The sequence below is a fragment of the Acanthopagrus latus genome, chromosome 3, assembly GCF_904848185.1.
Source record: "Acanthopagrus latus isolate v.2019 chromosome 3, fAcaLat1.1, whole genome shotgun sequence".
Lineage (NCBI taxonomy): Eukaryota > Metazoa > Chordata > Actinopteri > Spariformes > Sparidae > Acanthopagrus > Acanthopagrus latus.
The window spans coordinates 1578824-1600648 of record NC_051041.1 but is presented as its reverse complement, the minus strand read 5'-3'; the positions used below and the strand labels follow the sequence as shown (position 1 = coordinate 1600648).

The 21825-nt window shown below is 39.7% G+C and overlaps 4 protein-coding genes across 26 annotated transcripts in view; 1 reads left to right on the top strand and 3 right to left on the bottom strand.

Moving 5' to 3' along the window:
* Positions 1-21825, top strand: part of LOC119016673 (collagen alpha-1(XIV) chain) — a 181318-nt gene that overhangs the window by 130934 nt on the left and 28559 nt on the right. For all 21 annotated transcript variants that reach the window (XR_005074221.1, XR_005074226.1, XR_005074225.1 and 18 more), the window contains 4 exons: positions 19485-19580; positions 19960-20013; positions 21459-21512; positions 21665-21718. Coding sequence is in view for 12 of the 21 variants with exons in the window: in XM_037092778.1 (XP_036948673.1) it covers positions 19485-19580; positions 19960-20013; positions 21459-21512; positions 21665-21718 (258 nt within the window). In the remaining 9 variants the exon portion in view is untranslated. The remainder of the gene's footprint in view (positions 1-19484; positions 19581-19959; positions 20014-21458; positions 21513-21664; positions 21719-21825) is intronic.
* On the bottom strand, positions 40-13919 carry LOC119016677 (CD209 antigen-like protein E). 2 transcript variants are annotated; one of them, XM_037092790.1, is made up of 9 exons: positions 13883-13919; positions 3984-4600; positions 3040-3159; positions 2175-2264; positions 1976-2071; positions 1711-1764; positions 1277-1419; positions 899-1020; positions 40-378 (listed from the first exon to the last, which is right to left on the bottom strand). In XM_037092790.1, exons 2-9 carry the CDS (start codon positions 4123-4125, stop codon positions 240-242), a joined length of 906 nt encoding a protein of 301 aa, XP_036948685.1. In that variant the 5' UTR covers positions 4126-4600; positions 13883-13919; the 3' UTR covers positions 40-239. The 2 variants fall into 2 exon arrangements, with proteins under 2 accessions (XP_036948685.1, XP_036948686.1); XM_037092791.1 differs by lacking the exons at positions 3040-3159; positions 3984-4600; positions 13883-13919 and adding exons at positions 6295-6405; positions 6671-8737.
* LOC119016676 (CD209 antigen-like protein E) lies at positions 9164-13688 on the bottom strand. 2 transcript variants are annotated; one of them, XM_037092787.1, is made up of 8 exons: positions 13191-13688; positions 12247-12366; positions 11382-11471; positions 11184-11279; positions 10919-10972; positions 10485-10627; positions 10107-10228; positions 9164-9586 (listed from the first exon to the last, which is right to left on the bottom strand). In XM_037092787.1, the coding sequence occupies exons 1-8, from the start codon at positions 13330-13332 to the stop codon at positions 9448-9450; spliced, it is 906 nt and encodes a 301-aa protein (XP_036948682.1). In that variant the 5' UTR covers positions 13333-13688; the 3' UTR covers positions 9164-9447. The 2 variants fall into 2 exon arrangements, with proteins under 2 accessions (XP_036948682.1, XP_036948684.1); XM_037092789.1 differs by lacking the exon at positions 12247-12366.
* On the bottom strand, positions 14713-17917 carry LOC119016678 (natural killer cells antigen CD94-like). The gene is made up of 6 exons (XM_037092792.1): positions 17611-17917; positions 16944-17063; positions 16751-16837; positions 16533-16657; positions 15706-15821; positions 14713-15038 (listed from the first exon to the last, which is right to left on the bottom strand). The coding sequence occupies exons 1-6, from the start codon at positions 17774-17776 to the stop codon at positions 14909-14911; spliced, it is 744 nt and encodes a 247-aa protein (XP_036948687.1). The 5' UTR covers positions 17777-17917; the 3' UTR covers positions 14713-14908.

The following is a 21825-nucleotide window of genomic DNA, read 5'->3' as shown; positions in this document are numbered from 1 at the left end:
TGGAACAGAACACAAACTTATGAATCAGCTAAAGCAACATGAAGACAAGCTTTTATTGTGATAATCCTGCAGAGTCAGTAACACACATGTAGTTGTGTTGGATCACTTCCAGTCAGATTATACAGCGTGTAAGGCAGAGGAACAATATGAGTGATCCAGGTTATTGAGCATGTCACACACAATACATGGAAATGTGTCTGAGTTTACAGAGCTGATCTCAACACTACACACTTCTGACATCACAGAATGCAAGAAACTCGTTTCTCACAGATCCAATACTTCTTATGATAATTTTGACTTTGTGTCCATCGTCCTTGTTGATTGCTGTATGCTGCGTACCAGCCCCATGTAGCAGCTGGTTGTCCTGCTGCCCAGAAGCTGTAACACAAAGAAAATGTTTTGTCTTTTAAACAGAATACAAACTTCTGATTATTTTCAATTCAAAATAAGTTGTTGAATTTTACCTCAATTGTTAATGTTTTCTATAATTAATGATTATTTTCAATAACTCATCTAATATGTGTAGTAATCTTGTCTCTCTGTTTTCAGTAATTCATGTGATTGACATTTGCAGGAATGAATCAGAAAAAGAAAAAGATTATGGATCCACTGATTTGAAACACAAAGATGGTTTCCTAATCATTGTGTCTCTTTTCAGTTGATGATATTGATTATATTCATATGTATTTGACACAGTTGAGACGTTTTCTCTTTCAAACAAATGATCCTGGAGCAGATACTGTAATATACACTATAACTGTAGTGCTGGTTGATGAAGCAGCTCCACACCTCCTCACACACATTCATACAAACATTTTCAGTTTTTATAACACTCTTATTTTTAAAATAAGATGTTTTATGAGAATGTGATACAAATGAAAACTTTAAAATGTCTCACGTTTCTGTCAGCGGTGATCCATCCACCCATTTCCATTCATAACTTCTTCTCTCTGATGACCATTCTGTCTTTAGACCGATCCAGAACTCTTCATACATGTTGTTCAGGCCACTGACAAATTTCTGGCATTTGACAAGAGACAAAAATCATTTCTCTGTTCATCATTTAGTTTTCTACTGTAGTAAAGAAATGTTGATAAATATAGATAATTATTAAAATGTTTCATTGCAAACAAAACTACAAAACCAAACTTTAGAATACACACAGTGAAATATGAAACTAGTGCTGACAGGAGAACAGGTCCAGATGACAAATGAGTCACAGCAGGTTGAGTTAGAGGCTCTTTACTAACACACACTCATTGACAAACACACTCACATTTTCATCTCTGTTGTTTATGACCACCAGATCTGCTCCTTTGTTCCGACAGTCAGTTCTGCTCTGATCCCACGATTTAATCTCATTGGATCTAAAGTAACAGCTGCATCCACATCTCGTCCATCCATCAGGACACCACTTCTCTGAATATCAAACACATGTTTTAAAGATAGATTTCATGTCATTCTGGGTCAAATTGACTTCTTATTTTCTCTTTTTTATCTTAAGATCTTTCTTGATCACCACTTTCCCTGTTCAGACTGTTTACTCTGTATTTTCACTCAGGATTTAATATCTCATATGTGACAGTCTGAAATATCCACACAGCAAAAATTGTCAGCAGTGTTAAACATTTACAATGGAAAGTTGAAGCGCTGTCAAGTTACATCATGTAAATTCACATTGTAGTTGCTTTCATTTTAGAATTTTCTCACCTTCAATTTTGTCCTTCAGCTTCTGTAACTCATCCTGTAACTGACTGTTGTTGACTGTAATGTTTTGAGAAACACAATAGATGAACAGTCAGATGATGTGAAATTATTTAAGCTCATTTCTCATTTGTGACTGTGTGAAACATCCACATAGCAAAACAATGTCAACAACATGAAAGAGTTGTAATTAATAGTTGAATCACAGTCAAGTTCTGTCATGTAAATTGACATTACAGTACACAGTACAGTACAATTTCATTTTTCTCACCTTTAATTTCATCCTTCAGCTTCTTGACCTGATCTTGCAACTTACTGTGATTTTTACTCAGGGTTTCATAACTGTTCTTCAGCTGATTGCTGTTGGCTGTAATGTGAGAAACACAACAATAGATAATCAGTGAGATAATACAAACATTTTGAGTAGAATTGGATCCTGTATATTTGCTATTTCCTTTTTTTTTTTTTACCTGAAGCTGTTTCCTGGAGCTGGGTGTAGTTGTTGCTCAGTTTGTCATATTTGTTCTGCAACTGGTCTTTTCCCAAATTGATAGTAATATCTGGTGAGAACCAGAACAGAGTAAGAAACACAAATATCTCATTGTTCTTTATATTAAAGACCAACTTACTATTTTCCTGTGCATAATGAAATATCATTTTCTATACTCTAAAGGAGAATTCAGTTTGTTGGTGTTCTTGTGCTTTTACATGTTTTATGAGACTTTCTAGTGCTTCATATGAATAAATTCCATCACTGTCGCCCCCTGCTGGTACTGCATGTTCACACATGTTGGTACCTCCACCAAGTCAAACTGTCCTCAGTGTCCTGCCTGGGACACAGACCAGCATTGGACCAACATGTTGTCATCATCAAGGTTCACACTTGAATGTTATAACTCCGACTGCTGAGGAATAATAGCTGCAGCCATATATTTAAAGCTCCCCTTCATTCAGATTTGTGTTTTTCTTTTGTTCTTACAGTTGAATGCTTGTTGAGGTTGAATTCTCTATTTCTGTATTATCACAAGGCTGTGCTGATGCTCTGCTTAGGTTTAGGCACAAAAAAATGTGATTAAGGTGAAGAAAGTGTTGTTTGATTTTGAATACCTGTTGTTGTCACCACAGTCACTGGTGGAGATGGTTGAATAAGAAGAGGTTGTCTTTGATCACCACAAAAACCGCTTGAAATGTCACCTGATATTTTAAGAAATACCCGGTGTCCCTGGTGTGAATTATACTGTGTGTGTGTATATATTAAATATAGTGGTTCATAGACATGTAGGAATTGTACCATTTTTTCTACATGCGTTTGTTGTGAGATGGATTTTATCTTACAACATGTTGTTAGGACGATGATTGCAGTCAGCGTCAGAAAGCACAGCACTCCCAGACAGAATACAGCAGAACTGAACCGCTTTCTTTGGCCGGCTGGAGGTTGTTTCTCATTCTGCGTTCCTGAAGTGACAAAACACCCAGAGTGTGTCAATCCCTTCTGCTACAAAGATGTTTTACTCTGTGGGTTCATTGTCTTTATCTGTGGTGACATCTGTGAACAAGTTGTTTTAAAGTCTTAACATTAAAAATATATTTAAAAAATCATTCAGCCACTGTTGTACAAACCAAAATATGAGTTCATCTTAAATGTTGAATTATAATGAAAAACTTAATTGCACAATTGAGCTTCAACAGAAAGTGTGTCACAGCTGTGCGTCACCTCTTCAGCCTCTCTCACCGTCGACTCTCTACTGATAATGATATTCAACAGATCTTTGTCATGCAGCTCTTCAATCTTCCTGTCATGTCATTTCCCTTACTACCCTGTTGTAAAACTGTCTTTACTGTAGATGATACTTCCTCAGATCTGAGAAAAGATGTCTGATTGTTAAATGTTCCTACAACCAATAGACATGATGCCAAAAAGCCCTTGAATATTAGATAAATGTTGTGTCTGAAAAGAAACAAACTTTCTGGTAAGTTGAGCTAAGGTGGAACCAAATAACTTGAACAGAAGACATGAACAAAGGCCTCTGCTCAGAGAACTCTGGTACATGTCAGAGCACAACATAATCCAAGAACTACTGGATGGAAACATCCATAAAACATAAGGGCTCATACAGTAAATGTAGGTATATAGAAAGAAATGCATATGCTGATGGGTTTGGAAAGTGTAAACAGCAAACTAAATTGAGAGTAAACTTAAAGTTTACACGATTTAAAGGACACACCCACCATCAAACAACACAAGCATTAACATTGATTTATCATTGTTTCTCGCTTACTTCCGTCATGTGACCGAAAATCATGTATTCCAATATCGTCTGCACTCTCGTAGATATCCACCTCATTTTCCTGCCACTCCTCCTTTCTGGTGTATCTGACCTTCTTGGATAAATCCGGTTTGGCATAAATATCTGATGACATCTTTAGAGGACTGAAACCGTTAGAGAGAAGCTGCACTTCACTTACTTTTACTGCACTGTGCTGATCTGTTACTGTGCTGCTGTACGTGTATGATACGCAGCACTAACTATGGTAGATAAAGACGATAACGTAGTGCACTGTACTGATGCTGCTGGCAGAGTTTCTTGGTCTGACGTCCGTCTGGTGTCAGTCGAAAACATTCAGGAAGTAACAACATGCAGAGAATCACACATGCCCTCCCTTTCATTCACTTGACTCTTTATGAAAACATGGTGTCTTATCTTTAGATTTATGATAACATTTAGATAAACTATGAATACACACAGAATAATTCTATTGTGTCTTTGTTTAAACAATAGAGTTTGGAGCTACAAGTTTCGGGGTTTTAATAGATCTGCTCACACTAATTCACACATCAGTTGACTGCTTCACACCCTCTCTCTCTCTCTCTCTCTCTCTCTCTCTCTCTCTCTCTCTCTCTCTCTCTCTCTCTCTCTCTCTCTCTCTCTCTCTCTCTCTCTCTGTCTCTCTCTCTTCTGTCCAAAACAGGAAATGTTTCTTTCTGTTATTTTTATGTTTAACTTTTGCCTTATAGAGAAACTAAAAGTTTCCAACAAGTTTAATGAGGTGAAAATTTTACAATCAATCAATTCATGTAGACACTAGAACACAGTATTACATCATCTGTCAATCCTCCATTTAACAATAGAAACTTGCACTGCTGTCGGCCAGATTGCTTTTTGAAATGATTGTGGTGAAACCCTCCAGTGCTGCCACCATCAGGCCGAATCTGTCAACGACACAAATATCAACAAAACACAAAAATGTAAAAGTATCTTTGATGCAGCTCAGTGGACGATATGTTTGTTTATTCTGAAATCTTTTTGACCTTTCTTCTACTGTGATATTAAGTTACTTTGTAAAACCAGGAACACTTTTTGCCATTTTGTGCTTTTACATTTTGCACTCCTCTGTAAGGGCTGAGACCTCATAACGTTTTTGTCTGAGCGACAGCACATTTTTTAACTGTTTCTAATGAGGAGTGAGCGCAGAGGAAGGTGCTGCTCCCAGCATCTTTTTTCAGAGCACTTCCCCTTTTCTTTGCGGTCACTTAGAGCACATACACAGAACCGTCCCTCTCGTTCAGGCAGCCAATCATATGTTAGATCAGGCTCGACACTTGATTTTTATGACTCAGACTTCTGAAGAATCAAAATAGCTTCAGACAAATATTTAAGCCCCCCTTCAGTCAAAACAGTTTTTCTTCTTAAACATCTGTTGCGGCTGGTGGTGGCGTTATTACAGCCAAACAGATCACTGCTGTTTGAGTCACAACACTGAATATTGTTCAGGACACCAGAGACATTTCCATCTGTTCTTCTGGAGACAAAACCAGGTGTTTCTTAATGAGTGCTGCGGACCTTTCCTGTGGCTTTTGTGGTGACCAGAACCAGTTTTAAGCAGAACCATGATGTTTTCCTGACCATAACCAAGTGGTTATAAATGATCAATTATTAAGAGACAAATAGAGAAAAACTCAACCTTAACAAATGTAAAGTTGCAACATAAAGAAATGTTAAATTTTAACTGATCTGTGGTTTTGCAGAAACAGTAAATGTTACATCGGGGCTGATAAAAATGTTAGTAGTCGTTTGTAAAACCATGAGACATACCAGCAACGTGAACGAAACATTGTGATGCAAAAATATAACTAGTAACTAAAGTTAAAGACTACAGTCGAAAGTACAATATTCACATCTGTGATGGAGTAGAAGTACTCCAAGTAGAAACTCCATTCAGGGCCGGTACAGAGTGAGTTTGGACCGGTAGATTGTCAGCAGACTCACCAGACTGGGCCAGTGGCAAGAAACATTATTGTTGGTCCCTGGTTAAGATTTCTATACATCCTCAGAGAAATGCTCACCTGACAGTGTGTGAGTGTGTAGGGTTACATCTTTGTCTTCATAAATAATGTTAACTTCCTCTGCTACACAGAGTGAGACAAGAAACAGCCTGAAATGTCTCTTGGACAAAACTGATCGCAGGAAGAAAGTGATACGATGATGATGAAGATGAACATGCACCTGTTGTGTTATCTAACTGAAAGAAGTCTAGAACATGACATTCCTACAAAGATATGAAAGTCTGGATTAAAACTGAATCACTCACAGCGTGTGTAGATTCCAGCCAGTATGAGAAGATACATCACTCCCAGAGTCACTGCAGGAGCTCTGAAACATCTTGTTTTGATGGCTGCACTGTTCTGTTCAGTGTTTGATCCTACAGAGGAAAAATACACAGACAACATATTTATTATGTTGGTATGAAGTTTGAAGTGGCCACTTTAAACTGTGGAGTGTTTGTTGCTCGTTGTCATTCCCTCTGTAAGAATAATGAGTGACGTTACACCAGATTAGAGCACCAAGACAGCTGATGGTGAACTGATGGATGAATTGATCATCTTCACTCAGTATCTAATTTGAATATAGCCACATATACATTTGAACTAACTTCCCTTTTCCAGTAGTCATAATTTAAGACTTACTGGCTTGTTGTGACCCGAGATCAGCGTGATGCTCTTCATCCTCTAAGATCTCCTCCTCCATCTCTTCTCCCTCTCCTCTGTTCTCTCTTCTGGTGAATCTCACATTGAAGCTGGAATCTGGTGCAGCAAGAATTTCTGCAGACATCTTTACAAACTGGAAACTTAACTGAAGCTATTCTTAAACAGGTTTGACTGTCTGGTTTTGCTGTCCGTCTTTGAGTTGTTCAGCCTCTAACACAGGAAGTGACACCAGCACAGACCACTGCTAAACACATGAAAGGACACACTCCAGTTGAAATGGTTTCAAAATGAGACTTTTATTGGTTTATTCATTTAAATAAAGACACTCATCAAATAAACAAATATATTTGAAGCTACAAACTAAAACTGTTTGTTGCCTTTAAGTCTTGACAGTGACTTTGAGGAGATACAAGGTTTTCACTGTAAAGCAGAAGTGTGTGTTCACATACACATTTGTGCTGAGCTGCATCACTGTTGCCCACACATTTTAACCCATCATACGTATATGACACAGGAAATGTGATGGTACTGGACTGTTTTTTGAAATTAGCTCTGCTACATGCACACCCTGTAAACCACAGAGACAAGAGATGCAAACAGTGTGTAGGAGTGCAGAACAAAGATCCAAAATGAAGGAACAATATTAGATTACATCCAGAGTCAGGGGGAGGGCCAAGGTCCAAACAAACTGGAGGGTGGAGGTGAGGGCCAGGACCCACTGGAGGCCAGGGATGTGGACTGGGACCCACTAGAGGCTGGCGAAGAAAATGAGGGTGTTCTGGTGGCCGGCGACGAAGGTGTAGGCGCGGCCTGGAACTCGCTGGAGGCTGGCAACGAAGGCGTAAGCGCGGGCAGGAACCCCCTGGAGGCCGGCGACGAAGGCATGGGCTGAGACCCACTGAAGACCAGACCACTGGCTGGGAAACCCTCCAGGGTCTTGGCCGGACCACCAAAAGATTTTTGCCGGGAGCTGATGGCCTAGGAGCCGATGAAGGGTCTCTGGCAACAAACAACCTCGGCCGGGCCCCCGACCGAGGAGCAGACAATGGACTTGGCGTGGGTGCAGGAACAGGCCTCGGCCGGACCACCGACCGAGGTGCAGGAACAGGCGCCATCTGGACCGCCGACTGAGGGCCACTGGCAGGTGTTGGCGGGGTTGAGACTGAGGTCTGGGCTGGGAGCTCGGCTGTGGCTGAGGCCTGGGCTCGGAGCTCGGCTGTGGCTGGAGCTGAGGTATGGGCTGAGGCCCCTGAGCCTGACTTCAGGGAGCCAGGACGTAGACGGTCTCGTCACTTTCTTGGTGGGGGCACTTTGTAGGACAGGTGGGTTCCCCAGAAAGGAGACATTTTAGCTGAGGCTGGGGCTGGTAGCTTTGCTATGGCTGAAGCCACCAAGGCCTTTCTGAGGTTAGCCAGCTCTGCTTTAAAGAGTGCGACACATGGGATTCCCTTCAACCAAGGCCTAATAAACAGTTCCTTATCAAAACTAGCTATGGCTCTTAGCTTCTCCTCTGTGTCAGCCTCGCCACTCACAACCTCCAACAGTCTGTCCCCCAGCCTACAAAGCTGTAGGCTGTAGTCTGCTGGGTCCATTTTTGGTCCGGTCATTCTGTCAGGGTTGGGTTAAAAGGGAAGACTATGGAAGGGGAAGGTGGACCGAAACGCAGTTACGCAGGAGGCAAGATAAGGGAAACAAAAGGTGAGCTTTATTACACAAAGCTGAATGCAACAATCGCAGTGTGAGAAACCAAGGGGGTCCAAAAAAACCCCAAAACAAAGTAGCAAAGAAAGCAGCAAGACTAAAGTAACGACAAAAGAAAACAGCGAGACAAAGTACAAATCAAAAAATCAAAGTTCAACTCAAACATGGAAAACTCAAAACCAAAACATACCAAACGGAACAGGAGTTCGAACCGGAACATGAACCGCCAAAGACAAACCAAGACAAACAGAAAACAATGACCGGACAAGGAGTGAAGGGAACACGGAGACTAAATACACAGACGCTGATTACAAGATGAGGAACAGGTGAGGAGAGAGAGGAGGAAGGAAGCCAGGTGTGATAACAAGGGGGAGGAGCACAGAGGGGCAGACCAGGAGGGAACAAGGCTGACAGACAGAGGGAGACAGAGGGCAGACCACAGGAAAAACTAAAAGGACAAGAGACACAAGAGGGCATGGGAAAAACAAAACATGACAAGACATGATACACCGACATAAATCAAATACAAGAAACCAAAAACCAGATACATAAACACCACACAAACAGGAATCATGACAATATGAGACAATTGAAATGAAGTTCAAATGGGGCTTTGGTTAAGATTATAAAATGTCCTCATGGAATTATCATGGGAACTGGACAGCAGCACATTACACTGACTAAAGAGGCAAAACATGAACCTTCAAGCATGTTTCTGTCTCCTGTAGAAGCTTCACACTGAACATCAGCAGCTGGTGTATCAAAGAGGACTCAGACACAACTTGGCTTTATTTTCACATAATGAACACAGACAGATGGAACAGAACACAAACTTATGAATCAGCTAAAGCAACATGAAGACAAGCTTTTATTGTGATAATCCTGCAGAGTCAGTAACACACATGTAGTTGTGTTGGATCACTTCCAGTCAGATTATACAGCGTGTAAGGCAGAGGAACAATATGAGTGATCCAGGTTATTGAGCATGTCACACACAATACATGGAAATGTGTCTGAGTTTACAGAGCTGATCTCAACACTACACACTTCTGACATCACAGAATGCAAGAAACTCGTTTCTCACAGATCCAATACTTCTTATGATAATATACACTTTGTGTCCATCGTCCTTGTTGATTGCTGTATGCTGTGTACCCGCCCCATGTAGCAGCTGATTGTCCTGCTGCCCAGAAGCTGTAACACAAAGAAAATGTTTTGTCTTTTAAACAGAATACAAACTTCTGATTATTTTCAATTCAAAATAAGTTGTTGAATTTTACCTCAATTGTTAATGTTTTCTATAATTAATGATTATTTTCAATAACTCATCTAATATGTGTAGTAATCTTGTCTCTCTGTTTTCAGTAATTCATGTGATTGACATTTGCAGGAATGAATCAGAAAAAGAAAGAGATTATGGATCCACTGATTTGAAACACAAAGATGGTTTCCCAATCACTGTGTCTCTTTTCAGTTGATGATATTGATAATATTCATATGTATTTGACACAGTTGAGACGTTTTCTCTTTCAAACAAATGATCCTGGAGCAGATACTGTAATATATACTATAACTGTAGTGCTGGTTGATGAAGCAGCTCCACACCTCCTCACACACATTCATACAAACATTTTCAGTTTTTATAACTCTCTTATTTTTAAAATAAGATGTTTTATGAGAATGTGATACAAATGAAAACTTTAAAATGTCTCACGTTTCTGTCAGCGGTGATCCATCCACCCATTTCCATTCATAACTTCTTCTCTCTGATGACCATTCTGTCTTTAGACCGATCCAGAACTCTTCATACATGTTGTTCAGGCCACTGACAAATTTCTGGCATTTGACAAGAGACAAAAATCATTTCTCTGTTCATCATTTAGTTTTCTACTGTAGTAAAGAAATGTTGATAAATATAGATAATTATTAAAATGTTTCATTGCAAACAAAACTACAAAACCAAACTTTAGAATACACACAGTGAAATATGAAACTAGTGCTGACAGGAGAACAGGTCCAGATGACAAATGAGTCACAGCAGGTTGAGTTAGAGGCTCTTTACTAACACACACTCATTGACAAACACACTCACATTTTCATCTCTGTTGTTTATGACCACCAGATCTGCTCCTTTGTTCCGACAGTCAGTTCTGCTCTGATCCCACGATTTAATCTCATTGGATCTAAAGTAACAGCTGCATCCACATCTCGTCCATCCATCAGGACACCACTTCTCTGAATATCAAACACATGTTTTAAAGATAGATTTCATGTCATTCTGGGTCAAATTGACTTCTTATTTTCTCTTTTTTATCTTAAGATCTTTCTTGATCACCACTTTCCCTGTTCAGACTGTTTACTCTGTATTTTCACTCAGGATTTAATATCTCATATGTGACAGTCTGAAATATCCACACAGCAAAAATTGTCAGCAGTGTTAAACATTTACAATGGAAAGTTGAAGCGCTGTCAAGTTACATCATGTAAATTCACATTGTAGTTGCTTTCATTTTAGAATTTTCTCACCTTCAATTTTGTCCTTCAGCTTCTGTAACTCATCCTGTAACTGACTGTTGTTGACTGTAATGTTTTGAGAAACACAATAGATGAACAGTCAGATGATGTGAAATTATTTAAGCTCATTTCTCATTTGTGACTGTGTGAAACATCCACATAGCAAAACAATGTCAACAACATGAAAGAGTTGTAATTAATAGTTGAATCACAGTCAAGTTCTGTCATGTAAATTGACATTACAGTACACAGTACAGTACAATTTCATTTTTCTCACCTTTAATTTCATCCTTCAGCTTCTTGACCTGATCTTGCAACTTACTGTGATTTTTACTCAGGGTTTCATAACTGTTCTTCAGCTGATTGTTGTTGGCTGTAATGTGAGAAACACAACAATCAATAATCAGTGAGATAATACAAACATTTTGAGTAGAATTGGATCCTGTATATTTGCTATTTCCTTTTTTTTTTTTACCTGAAACTGTTTCCTGGAGCTGGGTGTAGTTGTTGCTCAGTTTGTCATATTTGTTCTGCAACTGGTCTTTTCCCAAATTGATAGTAATATCTGGTGAGAACCAGAACAGAGTAAGAAACACAAATATCTCATTGTTCTTTATATTAAAGACCAACTTACTATTTTCCTGTGCATAATGAAATATCATTTTCTATACTCTAAAGGAGAATTCAGTTTGTTGGTGTTCTTGTGCTTTTACATGTTTTATGAGACTTTCTAGTGCTTCATATGAATAAATTCCATCACTGTCGCCCCCTGCTGGTACTGCATGTTCACACATGTTGGTACCTCCACCAAGTCAAACTGTCCTCAGTGTCCTGCCTGGGACACAGACCAGCATTGGACCAACATGTTGTCATCATCAAGGTTCACACTTGAATGTTATAACTCCGACTGCTGAGGAATAATAGCTGCAGCCATATATTTAAAGCTCCCCTTCATTCAGATTTGTGTTTTTCTTTTGTTCTTACAGTTGAATGCTTGTTGAGGTTGAATTCTCTATTTCTGTATTATCACAAGGCTGTGCTGATGCTCTGCTTAGGTTTAGGCACAAAAAAATGTGATTAAGGTGAAGAAAGTGTTGTTTGATTTTGAATACCTGTTGTTGTCACCACAGTCACTGGTGGAGATGGTTGAATAAGAAGAGGTTGTCTTTGATCACCACAAAAACCGCTTGAAATGTCACCTGATATTTTAAGAAATACCCGGTGTCCCTGGTGTGAATTATACTGTGTGTGTGTATATATTAAATATAGTGGTTCATAGACATGTAGGAATTGTACCATTTTTTCTACATGCGTTTGTTGTGAGATGGATTTTATCTTACAACATGTTGTTAGGACGATGATTGCAGTCAGCGTCAGAAAGCACAGCACTCCCAGACAGAATACAGCAGAACTGAACCGCTTTCTTTGGCCGGCTGGAGGTTGTTTCTCATTCTGCGTTCCTGAAGTGACAAAACACCCAGAGTGTGTCAATCCCTTCTGCTACAAAGATGTTTTACTCTGTGGGTTCATTGTCTTTATCTGTGGTGACATCTGTGAACAAGTTGTTTTAAAGTCTTAACATTAAAAATATATTTAAAAAATCATTCAGCCACTGTTGTACAAACCAAAATATGAGTTCATCTTAAATGTTGAATTATAATGAAAAACTGAATTGCACAATTGAGCTTCAACAGAAAGTGTGTCACAGCTGTGCGTCACCTCTTCAGCCTCTCTCACCGTCGACTCTCTACTGATAACGATACCCAACAGATCTTTGTCATGCAGCTCTTCAATCTTCCTGTCATGTCATTTCCCTTACTACCCTGTTGTAAAACTGTCTTTACTGTAGATGATACTTCCTCAGATCTGAGAAAAGATGTCTGATTGTTAAATGTTCCTACAACCAATAGACATGATGCCAAAAAGCCCTTGAATATTAGATAAATGTTGTGTCTGAAAAGAAACAAACTTTGTGGAAAGTTGAGCTAAGGTGGAACCAAATAACTTGAACAGAAGTCATGAACAAAGGCCTCTGCTCAGAGAACTCTGGTACATGTCAGAGCACAACATAATCCAAGAACTACTGGATGGAAACATCCATAAAACATAAGGGCTCATACAGTAAATGTAGGTATATAGAAAGAAATGCATATGCTGATGGGTTTGGAAAGTAAACAGAGCAAACTAAACTGAGAGTAAATTTAAAGTTTACACGATTTAAAGGACACACCCACCATCAAACAACACAAGCATTAACATTGATTTGTCATTGTTTCTCACTTACCTTCGTCATGTGACTGAAAATCATGTATTCCAATATCGTCTGCACTCTCGTAGATATCCACCTCATTTTCCTGCCACTCCTCCTTTCTGGTGTATCTGACCTTCTTGGATAAATCCGGTTTGGCATAAATATCTGATGACATCTTGAGAGGACTGAAACCGTTAGAGAGAAGCTGCACTTCACTTACTTTTACTGCACTGTGCTGATCTGTTACTGTGCTGCTGTACGTGTATGATACGCAGCACTAACTATGGTAGATAAAGACGATAACGTAGTGCACTGTACTGATGCTGCTGGCAGAGTTTCTTGGTCTGACGTCCGTCGGGTGTCAGTCGAAAACATTCAGGAAGTAACAACATGCAGAGAATCACACATGCCCTCCCTTTCATTCACTTGACTCTTTATGAAAACATGGTGGACTTTATAACAGCTGGATGACAGAAGTGTCTTATCTTTAGATTTATGATAACATTTAGATAAACTATGAATACACACAGAATAATTCTATTGTGTCTTTGTTTAAACAATAGAGTTTGGAGCTACAAGGTGTCGGGGTTTCAATAGATCTGCTCGCACTAATTCACACATCAGTTGACTGCTTCACACCCACACACCTGCCCACACACACACACACACACACACACACACACACACACACACACACACACACACACACACACACACACACACACTCTCTCTCTCTCTTCTGTCCAAAACAGGAAATGTTTCTTTCTCAGTTATTTTTATTTTTAACTTTTGTCTTATAGAGAAACTAAAACAGTTTTCCAACAGGATTATTGAATTGAACATTTTACAATCGATCAGTTAATGCAGACATTGGAGAATAGTGTTACATCATCTGTCAATCCACCATTTAACAATAAAAACTTGCTTTTTGAAATGATTGTGGTGAAACCCTCCAGTGCTGCCACCATCAGGCCAAATATGCCAACAACACAAATATCAACAAAACACAAAAATGTAAAAGTGCCTTTGATGCAGCTGGACAAAACTGTTTTATTCTGGAATCTTTTTGATCTTTATTCTAGTGGGAAATTATGTTATTTTGTAAAGCCATGAACACTTTTTGCCTCTTTGTATTTCTACATTTTGCACTTCTAAGGGCCATGCGTAGTGTAGCGTAGAGAAAAGTTGCTGCTCCCAGCATCTGTTTTCAGAGCACTTCCCCTCGTCTTTGCAGCCGCTGCAAGCTCACACAGAACCATCACTCTTGTTCAGGCAGCCAGTCATATGTTAGGTCAGGCTGGACTCGTCACCTTTGTAACCAAGAAGATGGAGGATAAGCTTGTTCAGTTGTGTCAGTCTATCCTGAGCTGTGTCTAGCAGAGTCTGTCAGAACAGAGACAGAAACATCCATTTGTTGACTGAATGTTTCTGGTAAGTATCGCTCTTTTAGTCCTACAAGATATAAGCTTGTTATCAGCCCTCCGGTACCTTAACTATAACAGATGTCACTCAGAACCAGCATGCAGCTGTTCTTTTCTGCCCAAAAAACACCATGTGGACAGAAATGCAGCACAGTTAAAGTTTTCATGTTTGCCTTTAATATGGTGTTCATGAGGGAGGACAGCAAGAACTGTGTGAAGGAAGAGGAAGAAATGTATGTATACATGTCACAAAGGTCAAAGTTTAAACCCATTACAGTGTATCATAGTTATATAAGTGCCAAATGTTAGACTGCCAGGTTACCAGGAAACTCAAGACATCGCTCTCTCACAGATCCTTTGTTTGGTTCCAGAGTCTGTATGTTCCCACATTCCTTTCTCATCGATATATACTGTGTGCCCATCTGGAGGGTTTGTAATGTCCACACCTTCACGAAAGCCACTGTAAAACAAGCACAGGCACTTTATTGTTATGAATGTAAACCACACAACACACCATTATTGGTGCCACTCTCAGGTTGGAAACATTTCATAAAATAAATTCTGTGGTGACACTCCTCTTGAGCTTCATGTTTAGTTTCTTTGTGTCTTTCAGCTTCTACTGTTTGCACACCACCGAAGAAGAGTTTCAGAGAGTGACCTTAGATTTTTGTTTTCTTCTTAAAGCAGTTAGTTTTGTGACGAGGGCCACACAGGAGGGATTGACAGGAACATGTTGGTGCCCTCATGTGGTAGAGCAGCAGACTACATGTTCATCAATCTGAGCTGTTGAGAATCTAAATCAGTGGCCTCAGACACTTTGGCTTTTTGATTTCTCATATATTAGCCCGAATTCAAACAAAAGTGTTCAGTTTCAAGACAAAGTAATCTTCATTTTGCACACCACCAACATCATGTTGCTTCGGTGACAAGTTAAAATCATGGGTTCAAACATTATCTGAACGCTGTCTGAGTCGTGTTAAATCAAATTATTAACAATAAAATGCCTTCACATTATTTGAAAACATGATTTGATGACAATTTTTGATTTAATTTAAGTATTAAACGTGGACATTAATCTGACATATCATGATTTTATTATTATTATTATTATTTTTTTAAATCCTCACACATATTTCGGTGTTGTTCCGTCCACCCATTGCCATTCTGTTCTCCATGAGGGCTTTTTCACTGACTGCAGACCAATCCAGGAGGGTTGATGTTCAGTCAGATTTCTGACAAACTCCTGATGATTTTGAAAAAAAGAGACAGTAAATATTTCCATGTGTCATGTTGTGTTCATCTCTGAAGGAAAGTAATCCTCCACAGTGAAGAATGAATGAAAACATAATAAATAAACTTTTCTTTGCTAAAAAGACTTTTGTCCTCAAAGCTCAGTGCATTGCAGCTAATTAAGTAATATATAGAAACAAGTTTGTTAATGTTTCACCAATATGACAACACATGCATGGCATTAGAACAAAATGATGCAAAGGGAGAAACACAGCCGACAGAAACACAGAGGACGATGAAAACTGTTTCCAGGGGACACTAAAAAGTGACGAACATGTCTGAACGCAGCAGAGAGAAGCTGGTTGTTTTCACATTTGGTGCCTCAGGAAGTTATTGAAGTTGAGTATCTGTAAAATCTGAGTTTTTTTGATGGGACAACAAGAATCTGAATGTAAATATGTAAAATATTTTAACAGCCAGTAATATCAGACAGTTGTAGTGGAGGTAAAAATGCATCTTCCAGACCTGATGTCGGCAACCTTCACCGTCAAGAGTCATTCTCGCCCCCTCACTTACCAAAAAAATATGTCCAGAGCATAAAAGATCTAAATTGGCCCATCAAGATTATTAATAACATACTCTGTATATATAACTAACTCATACTCATATAACTAACACAACACAATTCTGACCAGAAAGTCCAAACAAGGTGACAGACACTCACATGTTCCTCTCTGGTTGTTATTATCACCAGATCTGCTCCTTTGCTCTGACAGACTGTTCTGCTGTCAGTCCAGTTCTTCTTCTCAGTAAATTTGTAATAACAACTGCATCGAAATCTCTTCCATCCTGCAAGAAACAACTGAATGTCATTACGGTGTTTTAGTGGCAGATTTGAAATAGTTTTGCTGGATGAACATCTTGTGATGCTGTTCCCCTGACCGTGGCAGAAACTGTCGTTCAGGTTGTTGTGACTCGTCTGCTTCTCCTTCTGACTGAGCTCGGAGTTTTTAGAAATTTCTGAAATATCTGGTGAAAAAAAAAGAGACATGGCATGGTGATGTCCAGTTAAACCAGTTGACTGAAGTTTTGAGTGACTCTAGATGTGACATTAAAATAAAGACAAAGTCCTCACAGAGTTTGGACAGGACGATGACTCCAGCTAATAGCAGGAGGCAGAGTAGACTGAGGACCGATGCAGCAGCTCTACAGTTGCCTCTTTTGACAGCTGGGCGATGCTCTTGGGTGTGCGCTCCTACAGGGGTAAAATTCACCAAGAATACACTTTGATTAAACAAGCCTGAGGCAACTGTTTCCTCCTTCAGGTCAGCTGAATAGATATTTGATTAGAGATGTAAGACGGCGAGCAGGCACAAGAAAAGCTGCACACAGAACGTTACTCATGGTGACACAGATCCAAAACCTGATCAGGATCCAAATGTAAAGATAGAGTACAACTACAGCAAGCAGGGAATTATTAACTATTGGATTTAGAGGTTTGAGAGGCCAGTTCAGCTTAGAGAGCCCTGCATCGCACATTGATTGCGTAACATAAGGTCTTTTATTAAACATGGTGGCACAAGAAGGCCGAGATCACTTCCAAGTGTGGAAAAAAGAATAATTATTATAATAAGAGTATTTGAGTAAAAGTAACAAATTGAGAAGTTTAATAGGGGAAAATTATAATGAAAACAAAACAAACAATAATGAGCTTTAGCTGGGATCTTAATTTGAATTCACACATTCACACATTTCACCCGTCATGTTTAGCATCGAGTCGACAGATTTGAACAGCTGCTCACCTCTGCCCTGTTTGGAGCGACCAACGTGACGATGGTCGCTGAAAGTGTTGACGCTCTCGTAAATGTCGACCACTCTCTCCAGGCTCTCCCCTCTGTCCTCTCTGACGCCTTTGTTGTATCTCACATTCATAGTCAAATTTGGGTCTTCGTAAATGTTGGAATACATTTTATGAGATGACACAAAAAGAAAGTTTCTAGATTTACATGTAATGATTACACGCCCTGCTGCTGTCACTGCCCTGCCTCCACTGTAGATAGTTTAGTTGATATTTTTTTAAAATCTACATTATAATTTTCTACTCCGGTCTGGTGCTGCTGTCAGTGTTTTCTGACAAACCTTCTCTGTCTCTATATTTCTGTTGGCCAGATTTCATCACAGGAAGGAGTGACACGAAAACAGTCAACCACGCTGTCACCGCCCTACTGGAAAAACCTCTCAGATAACTGAGTAAAGACATTTTTTAGGCTTCCTTTTAGCTCATGAAACCTTCTTTTCTTTTTCTTTTTTATTTAGAAGAGGTTTTGATTCACAAATATAGTATGAACATTTTTTTCTGACAAAGCTGTGATCTGTGGTTTGAGGTGTTTTACAGTCAGTCAAGTCAGTTTTTCCACTGAAATGTTGTTAAAAAAGCAGTTTTGACCTGAGCTTTGTGGCACCACATAATAATGTAAACAGTGATCATACGAAACATTTCAAGAAAACTGTCAGTGGAACTGACTGTATGTGGTCCTGGTTAATTTCTTTACTTGCTGTAGCGATCTGAATGATACAAGGCGCAATTTGGTGGTCTGAAACGATCTTCTGAGACGGAAATGTTTGCTACGGATGTGACCTATTCTCTTATCATCATGCGTTTCCTCGCTGCCACCATTTCACTCTATCAGATGATACGTCCCTGATAAAATGGAGGTGCTGAAACATCAGACACGACCACAAGCACGAGCAGGAAAACACTGCATCTCACAGCTGAGCATGATGGAGGTTTATAAACCAAATAAGACTGTTGTTTTAAATGTTCTCTCTGAGAAAAGAACCTCACAGTGAGCAGCCGCAGGCTTGTATATGGATTTATGAGTGGATGTGTTAAAGTGAATTAAAAGTGAATAAGTGAATAATCAGTTTCCACAACGTTATCCACAGCAGATGTCACTAGTTGTGTAGCAGCCTCCTTAATTCTTGCCTCACTCGTTCATGAACAACATTAACACTGTGGTCCAGGTTCGGTCCAGTACCACATTTTCTTGGGCTAATTAGTCCAAGTGTAAATGTTTCCAAGATGTATTCAGAACAGATTAATATCTGATTTCCCAGGCTTTCTTTTATTGTCATTAAAGTATTTATTGTTATGTAAGTGTAAACCAGATGATATTGCAGCAGCGTGTCATCCAGTACGATTTAAAGAGAAGATGATGTGATAAATTCTCCAGCTCTCAAACCAACAGTTGACCTTTCACTGCTGCTTCTGAAACAGCTTCAGGTACACAGGTTCCTGTCTGTGGGCTGATTTTTGATTTGATTTGAGAGACTTGAAATAACAGTAGGTGTAGGTGGGGCTTAATTTCAGACGGGGAGTCACTTTGTTGTTCAGTGCAGCACTTTGCCTCTGAACTGCTGTGATGAAATCTGGTCTCTTTTCAGTCACCTTGGCAAGTTCAAGCCTTTTATAGGATCGGTGGTGATCAGTACGAAGTAAACGTACTTCTGCTTTAATCAAAAGCAGTCTGCAGGCTCTGATTCATCCAGCGCTCCCCAACACAAGTGCTCTGGATGATTCATCACACATCCGCCTGTACGAGACTCTACATTTCCATTGCTGCAGCCGTCTTTAACTCTCCTTCTGTATATTCTCTCTCTCTCTCTCTCTCTCCAGGGGCCGACTGGTCCAGTGGGTGAAACAGGTGTACCAGGACCTCAAGGACCTCAAGGACCACAGGGACCCAGTGGACGCACCATCATAGGACCCCCAGTATGTCAAACACAGAGAATCTAATGAGGGACATATTCATACACATTTAGAGGAACGTTTGTGTTTGTCAGCTTGTCACTGGTGGTACTGTAAGGTGACACTGGGTAATCACTTGTACCTTTAAGTTGAAGGGATAGAGAGAAAACAACAGTCTGTATATCCAGAAGACATAGTTACCTTGAGGTCCAATATTTAACCTGAAGGGGAAGGTTGTATCTTTAGAGACTGAAATTGACTCCGACTGCACCCTTTTTCTGACACTGTATCCAATATTTTTCTCATATTCAGATGAAATACATATTGTAAGCAACATTTTTTTTCTCAATTATATGAATGATGCACAAACAAAGAGAGATGAGAGTATGATTTTAATCTGCAGGGTGCTTCTGGAGAGCGAGGACAGAAAGGTGATGCAGGACAACAAGGAAACCAGGTAAAAACTCTAATTAAACATTGAGCACAACGTGTATCTACATTTGTTTCAGACTCATCCGGTCACAACATTCTGCATGTTTCATGTCTCTTGTACTTAATTATCAATCTAATAATTAGAATTCTCATCAGATTAGGCTCCAAACAGCCCTAACCCTAACCAAACATGTTTATCATGATTGCTTTTCATTCTGCTAATTATGTTCAAGTACATTCTCACCTTGTTTGGGTTTTCAGCTGCTGCTCAGTAGAATTACATTTTCAAGTGTTTTTGTCAGTGATACAAATTAATTAACATTGTTAGTGACAGAACATTGGGCAGTGTGATGCTTCCGAAAGGTCTGCCGCTCGAAAAGAGCTTCTCACAAGTCTAATTACTGCTGTGGAGTTACTGCGACTAATACGACCTTTCGGAAACAAATAGTTGTCAGATTTTGAATAATGGTGCCATTTGCTAAAGGTTGACTTCTGTGGTTCGAATCTGTTTCCATTCCCGGAGCTCCTGACAATAGAACAAGATCCAATGTTAGTGTTTGTGCACAACAGAAACACAGAAGTAAACAGCTCTCAGCTACAGCACAGATCACATATATCTACATGTGCAGTACAAATGAACAGAGTTTGTTTTTTTCTTGCGGTCTGTCACTTTACATCAAACATTTAGACAGTGTTGTGTGTGAAGTAGTTTTTTTGTTATTTGTCAAATCTGTGAAAGTTTATCCTGAATCAGGCTGCTCATATTTGTGCTCTGATCACAAGTAGACAGCTTGAAGCTCGTCGGTTCACACTTCGTCCCCCTCAGTATCTACATCAGTGCACAAACAGATGTGTTGTTTTACACAAAGAAACCCAAATTAAGAAGAAGGCCCAGATAGATAAGATTCTTTCAGAGACAGCGAGTTTATAAAGCGTCTTCAGGGGAGTTTTCCTCCACAGAAAAAGAAGCATTTAATAGTTAATTTGTTTGTATTTGTAAATTTTAGCACATGAAGCGTCATTATATGGCCGGTAACACTTCAGAGACAGAAGCAGACAGGTTGGTCCAAACCGACACTTTTTACAAAGAGACAAACAACTTCATGTTTAGATTTATTGCTGAATTTAAAGGAAAGGCTCCAATGATTATGAATTCAAACTTCATAAAAGAGCTACACTCTTTTATGAAGTTTGTTGAGTTTTTCCTCGTGAGACAACTTTTAAAATCACACAATTTGTGGAGGGAGTCTGGTGATGTTGTGGTTACTGGTTCAGTGGTTGGATGATTTACATCACAGTGAACCACAGTGAATCAGGGTGTGTGACCCAGAACACCTCTGAATGTAGTCTGAGTGATCAGATCTCAAATGTGTGGTCAGTGCGTCTTGAGGGTGTGATCGGATCACACAGAACGCAGGTCTGAACCGCCTGAATGTGACCTGCAGTGACTTCAGCTCTCTGGTGTTTCAGGGAATCCCTGGCAGACCTGGAGGACCAGGCAGAGAAGGACCAGCAGGACAGAGGGTGAGTCATCTCATGAATATATAGCTGTCAGTGATGAGATAAGATGAGCGGCTAGAATATCAGAAGAATTTAGCACTTTCCTCAAAACAGTATGTTATTCACAGAAGAGTCATTTAGCTTCAAACATAAGCATCTTTTTTTTTCCTCCACAGGGACTGCCGGGCAAAGACGGCCCACAGGGCAGACCGGGTCCTACAGGAACTATGGTAGGCGAAGATTAAATGTGGACATAGTTTAGGAAACAGGTTACCTCCGCGGATCACTGCTGCAGTCAGGTTGATAAACAGGAGTGAAGAGAAATCCACTTTTTAAT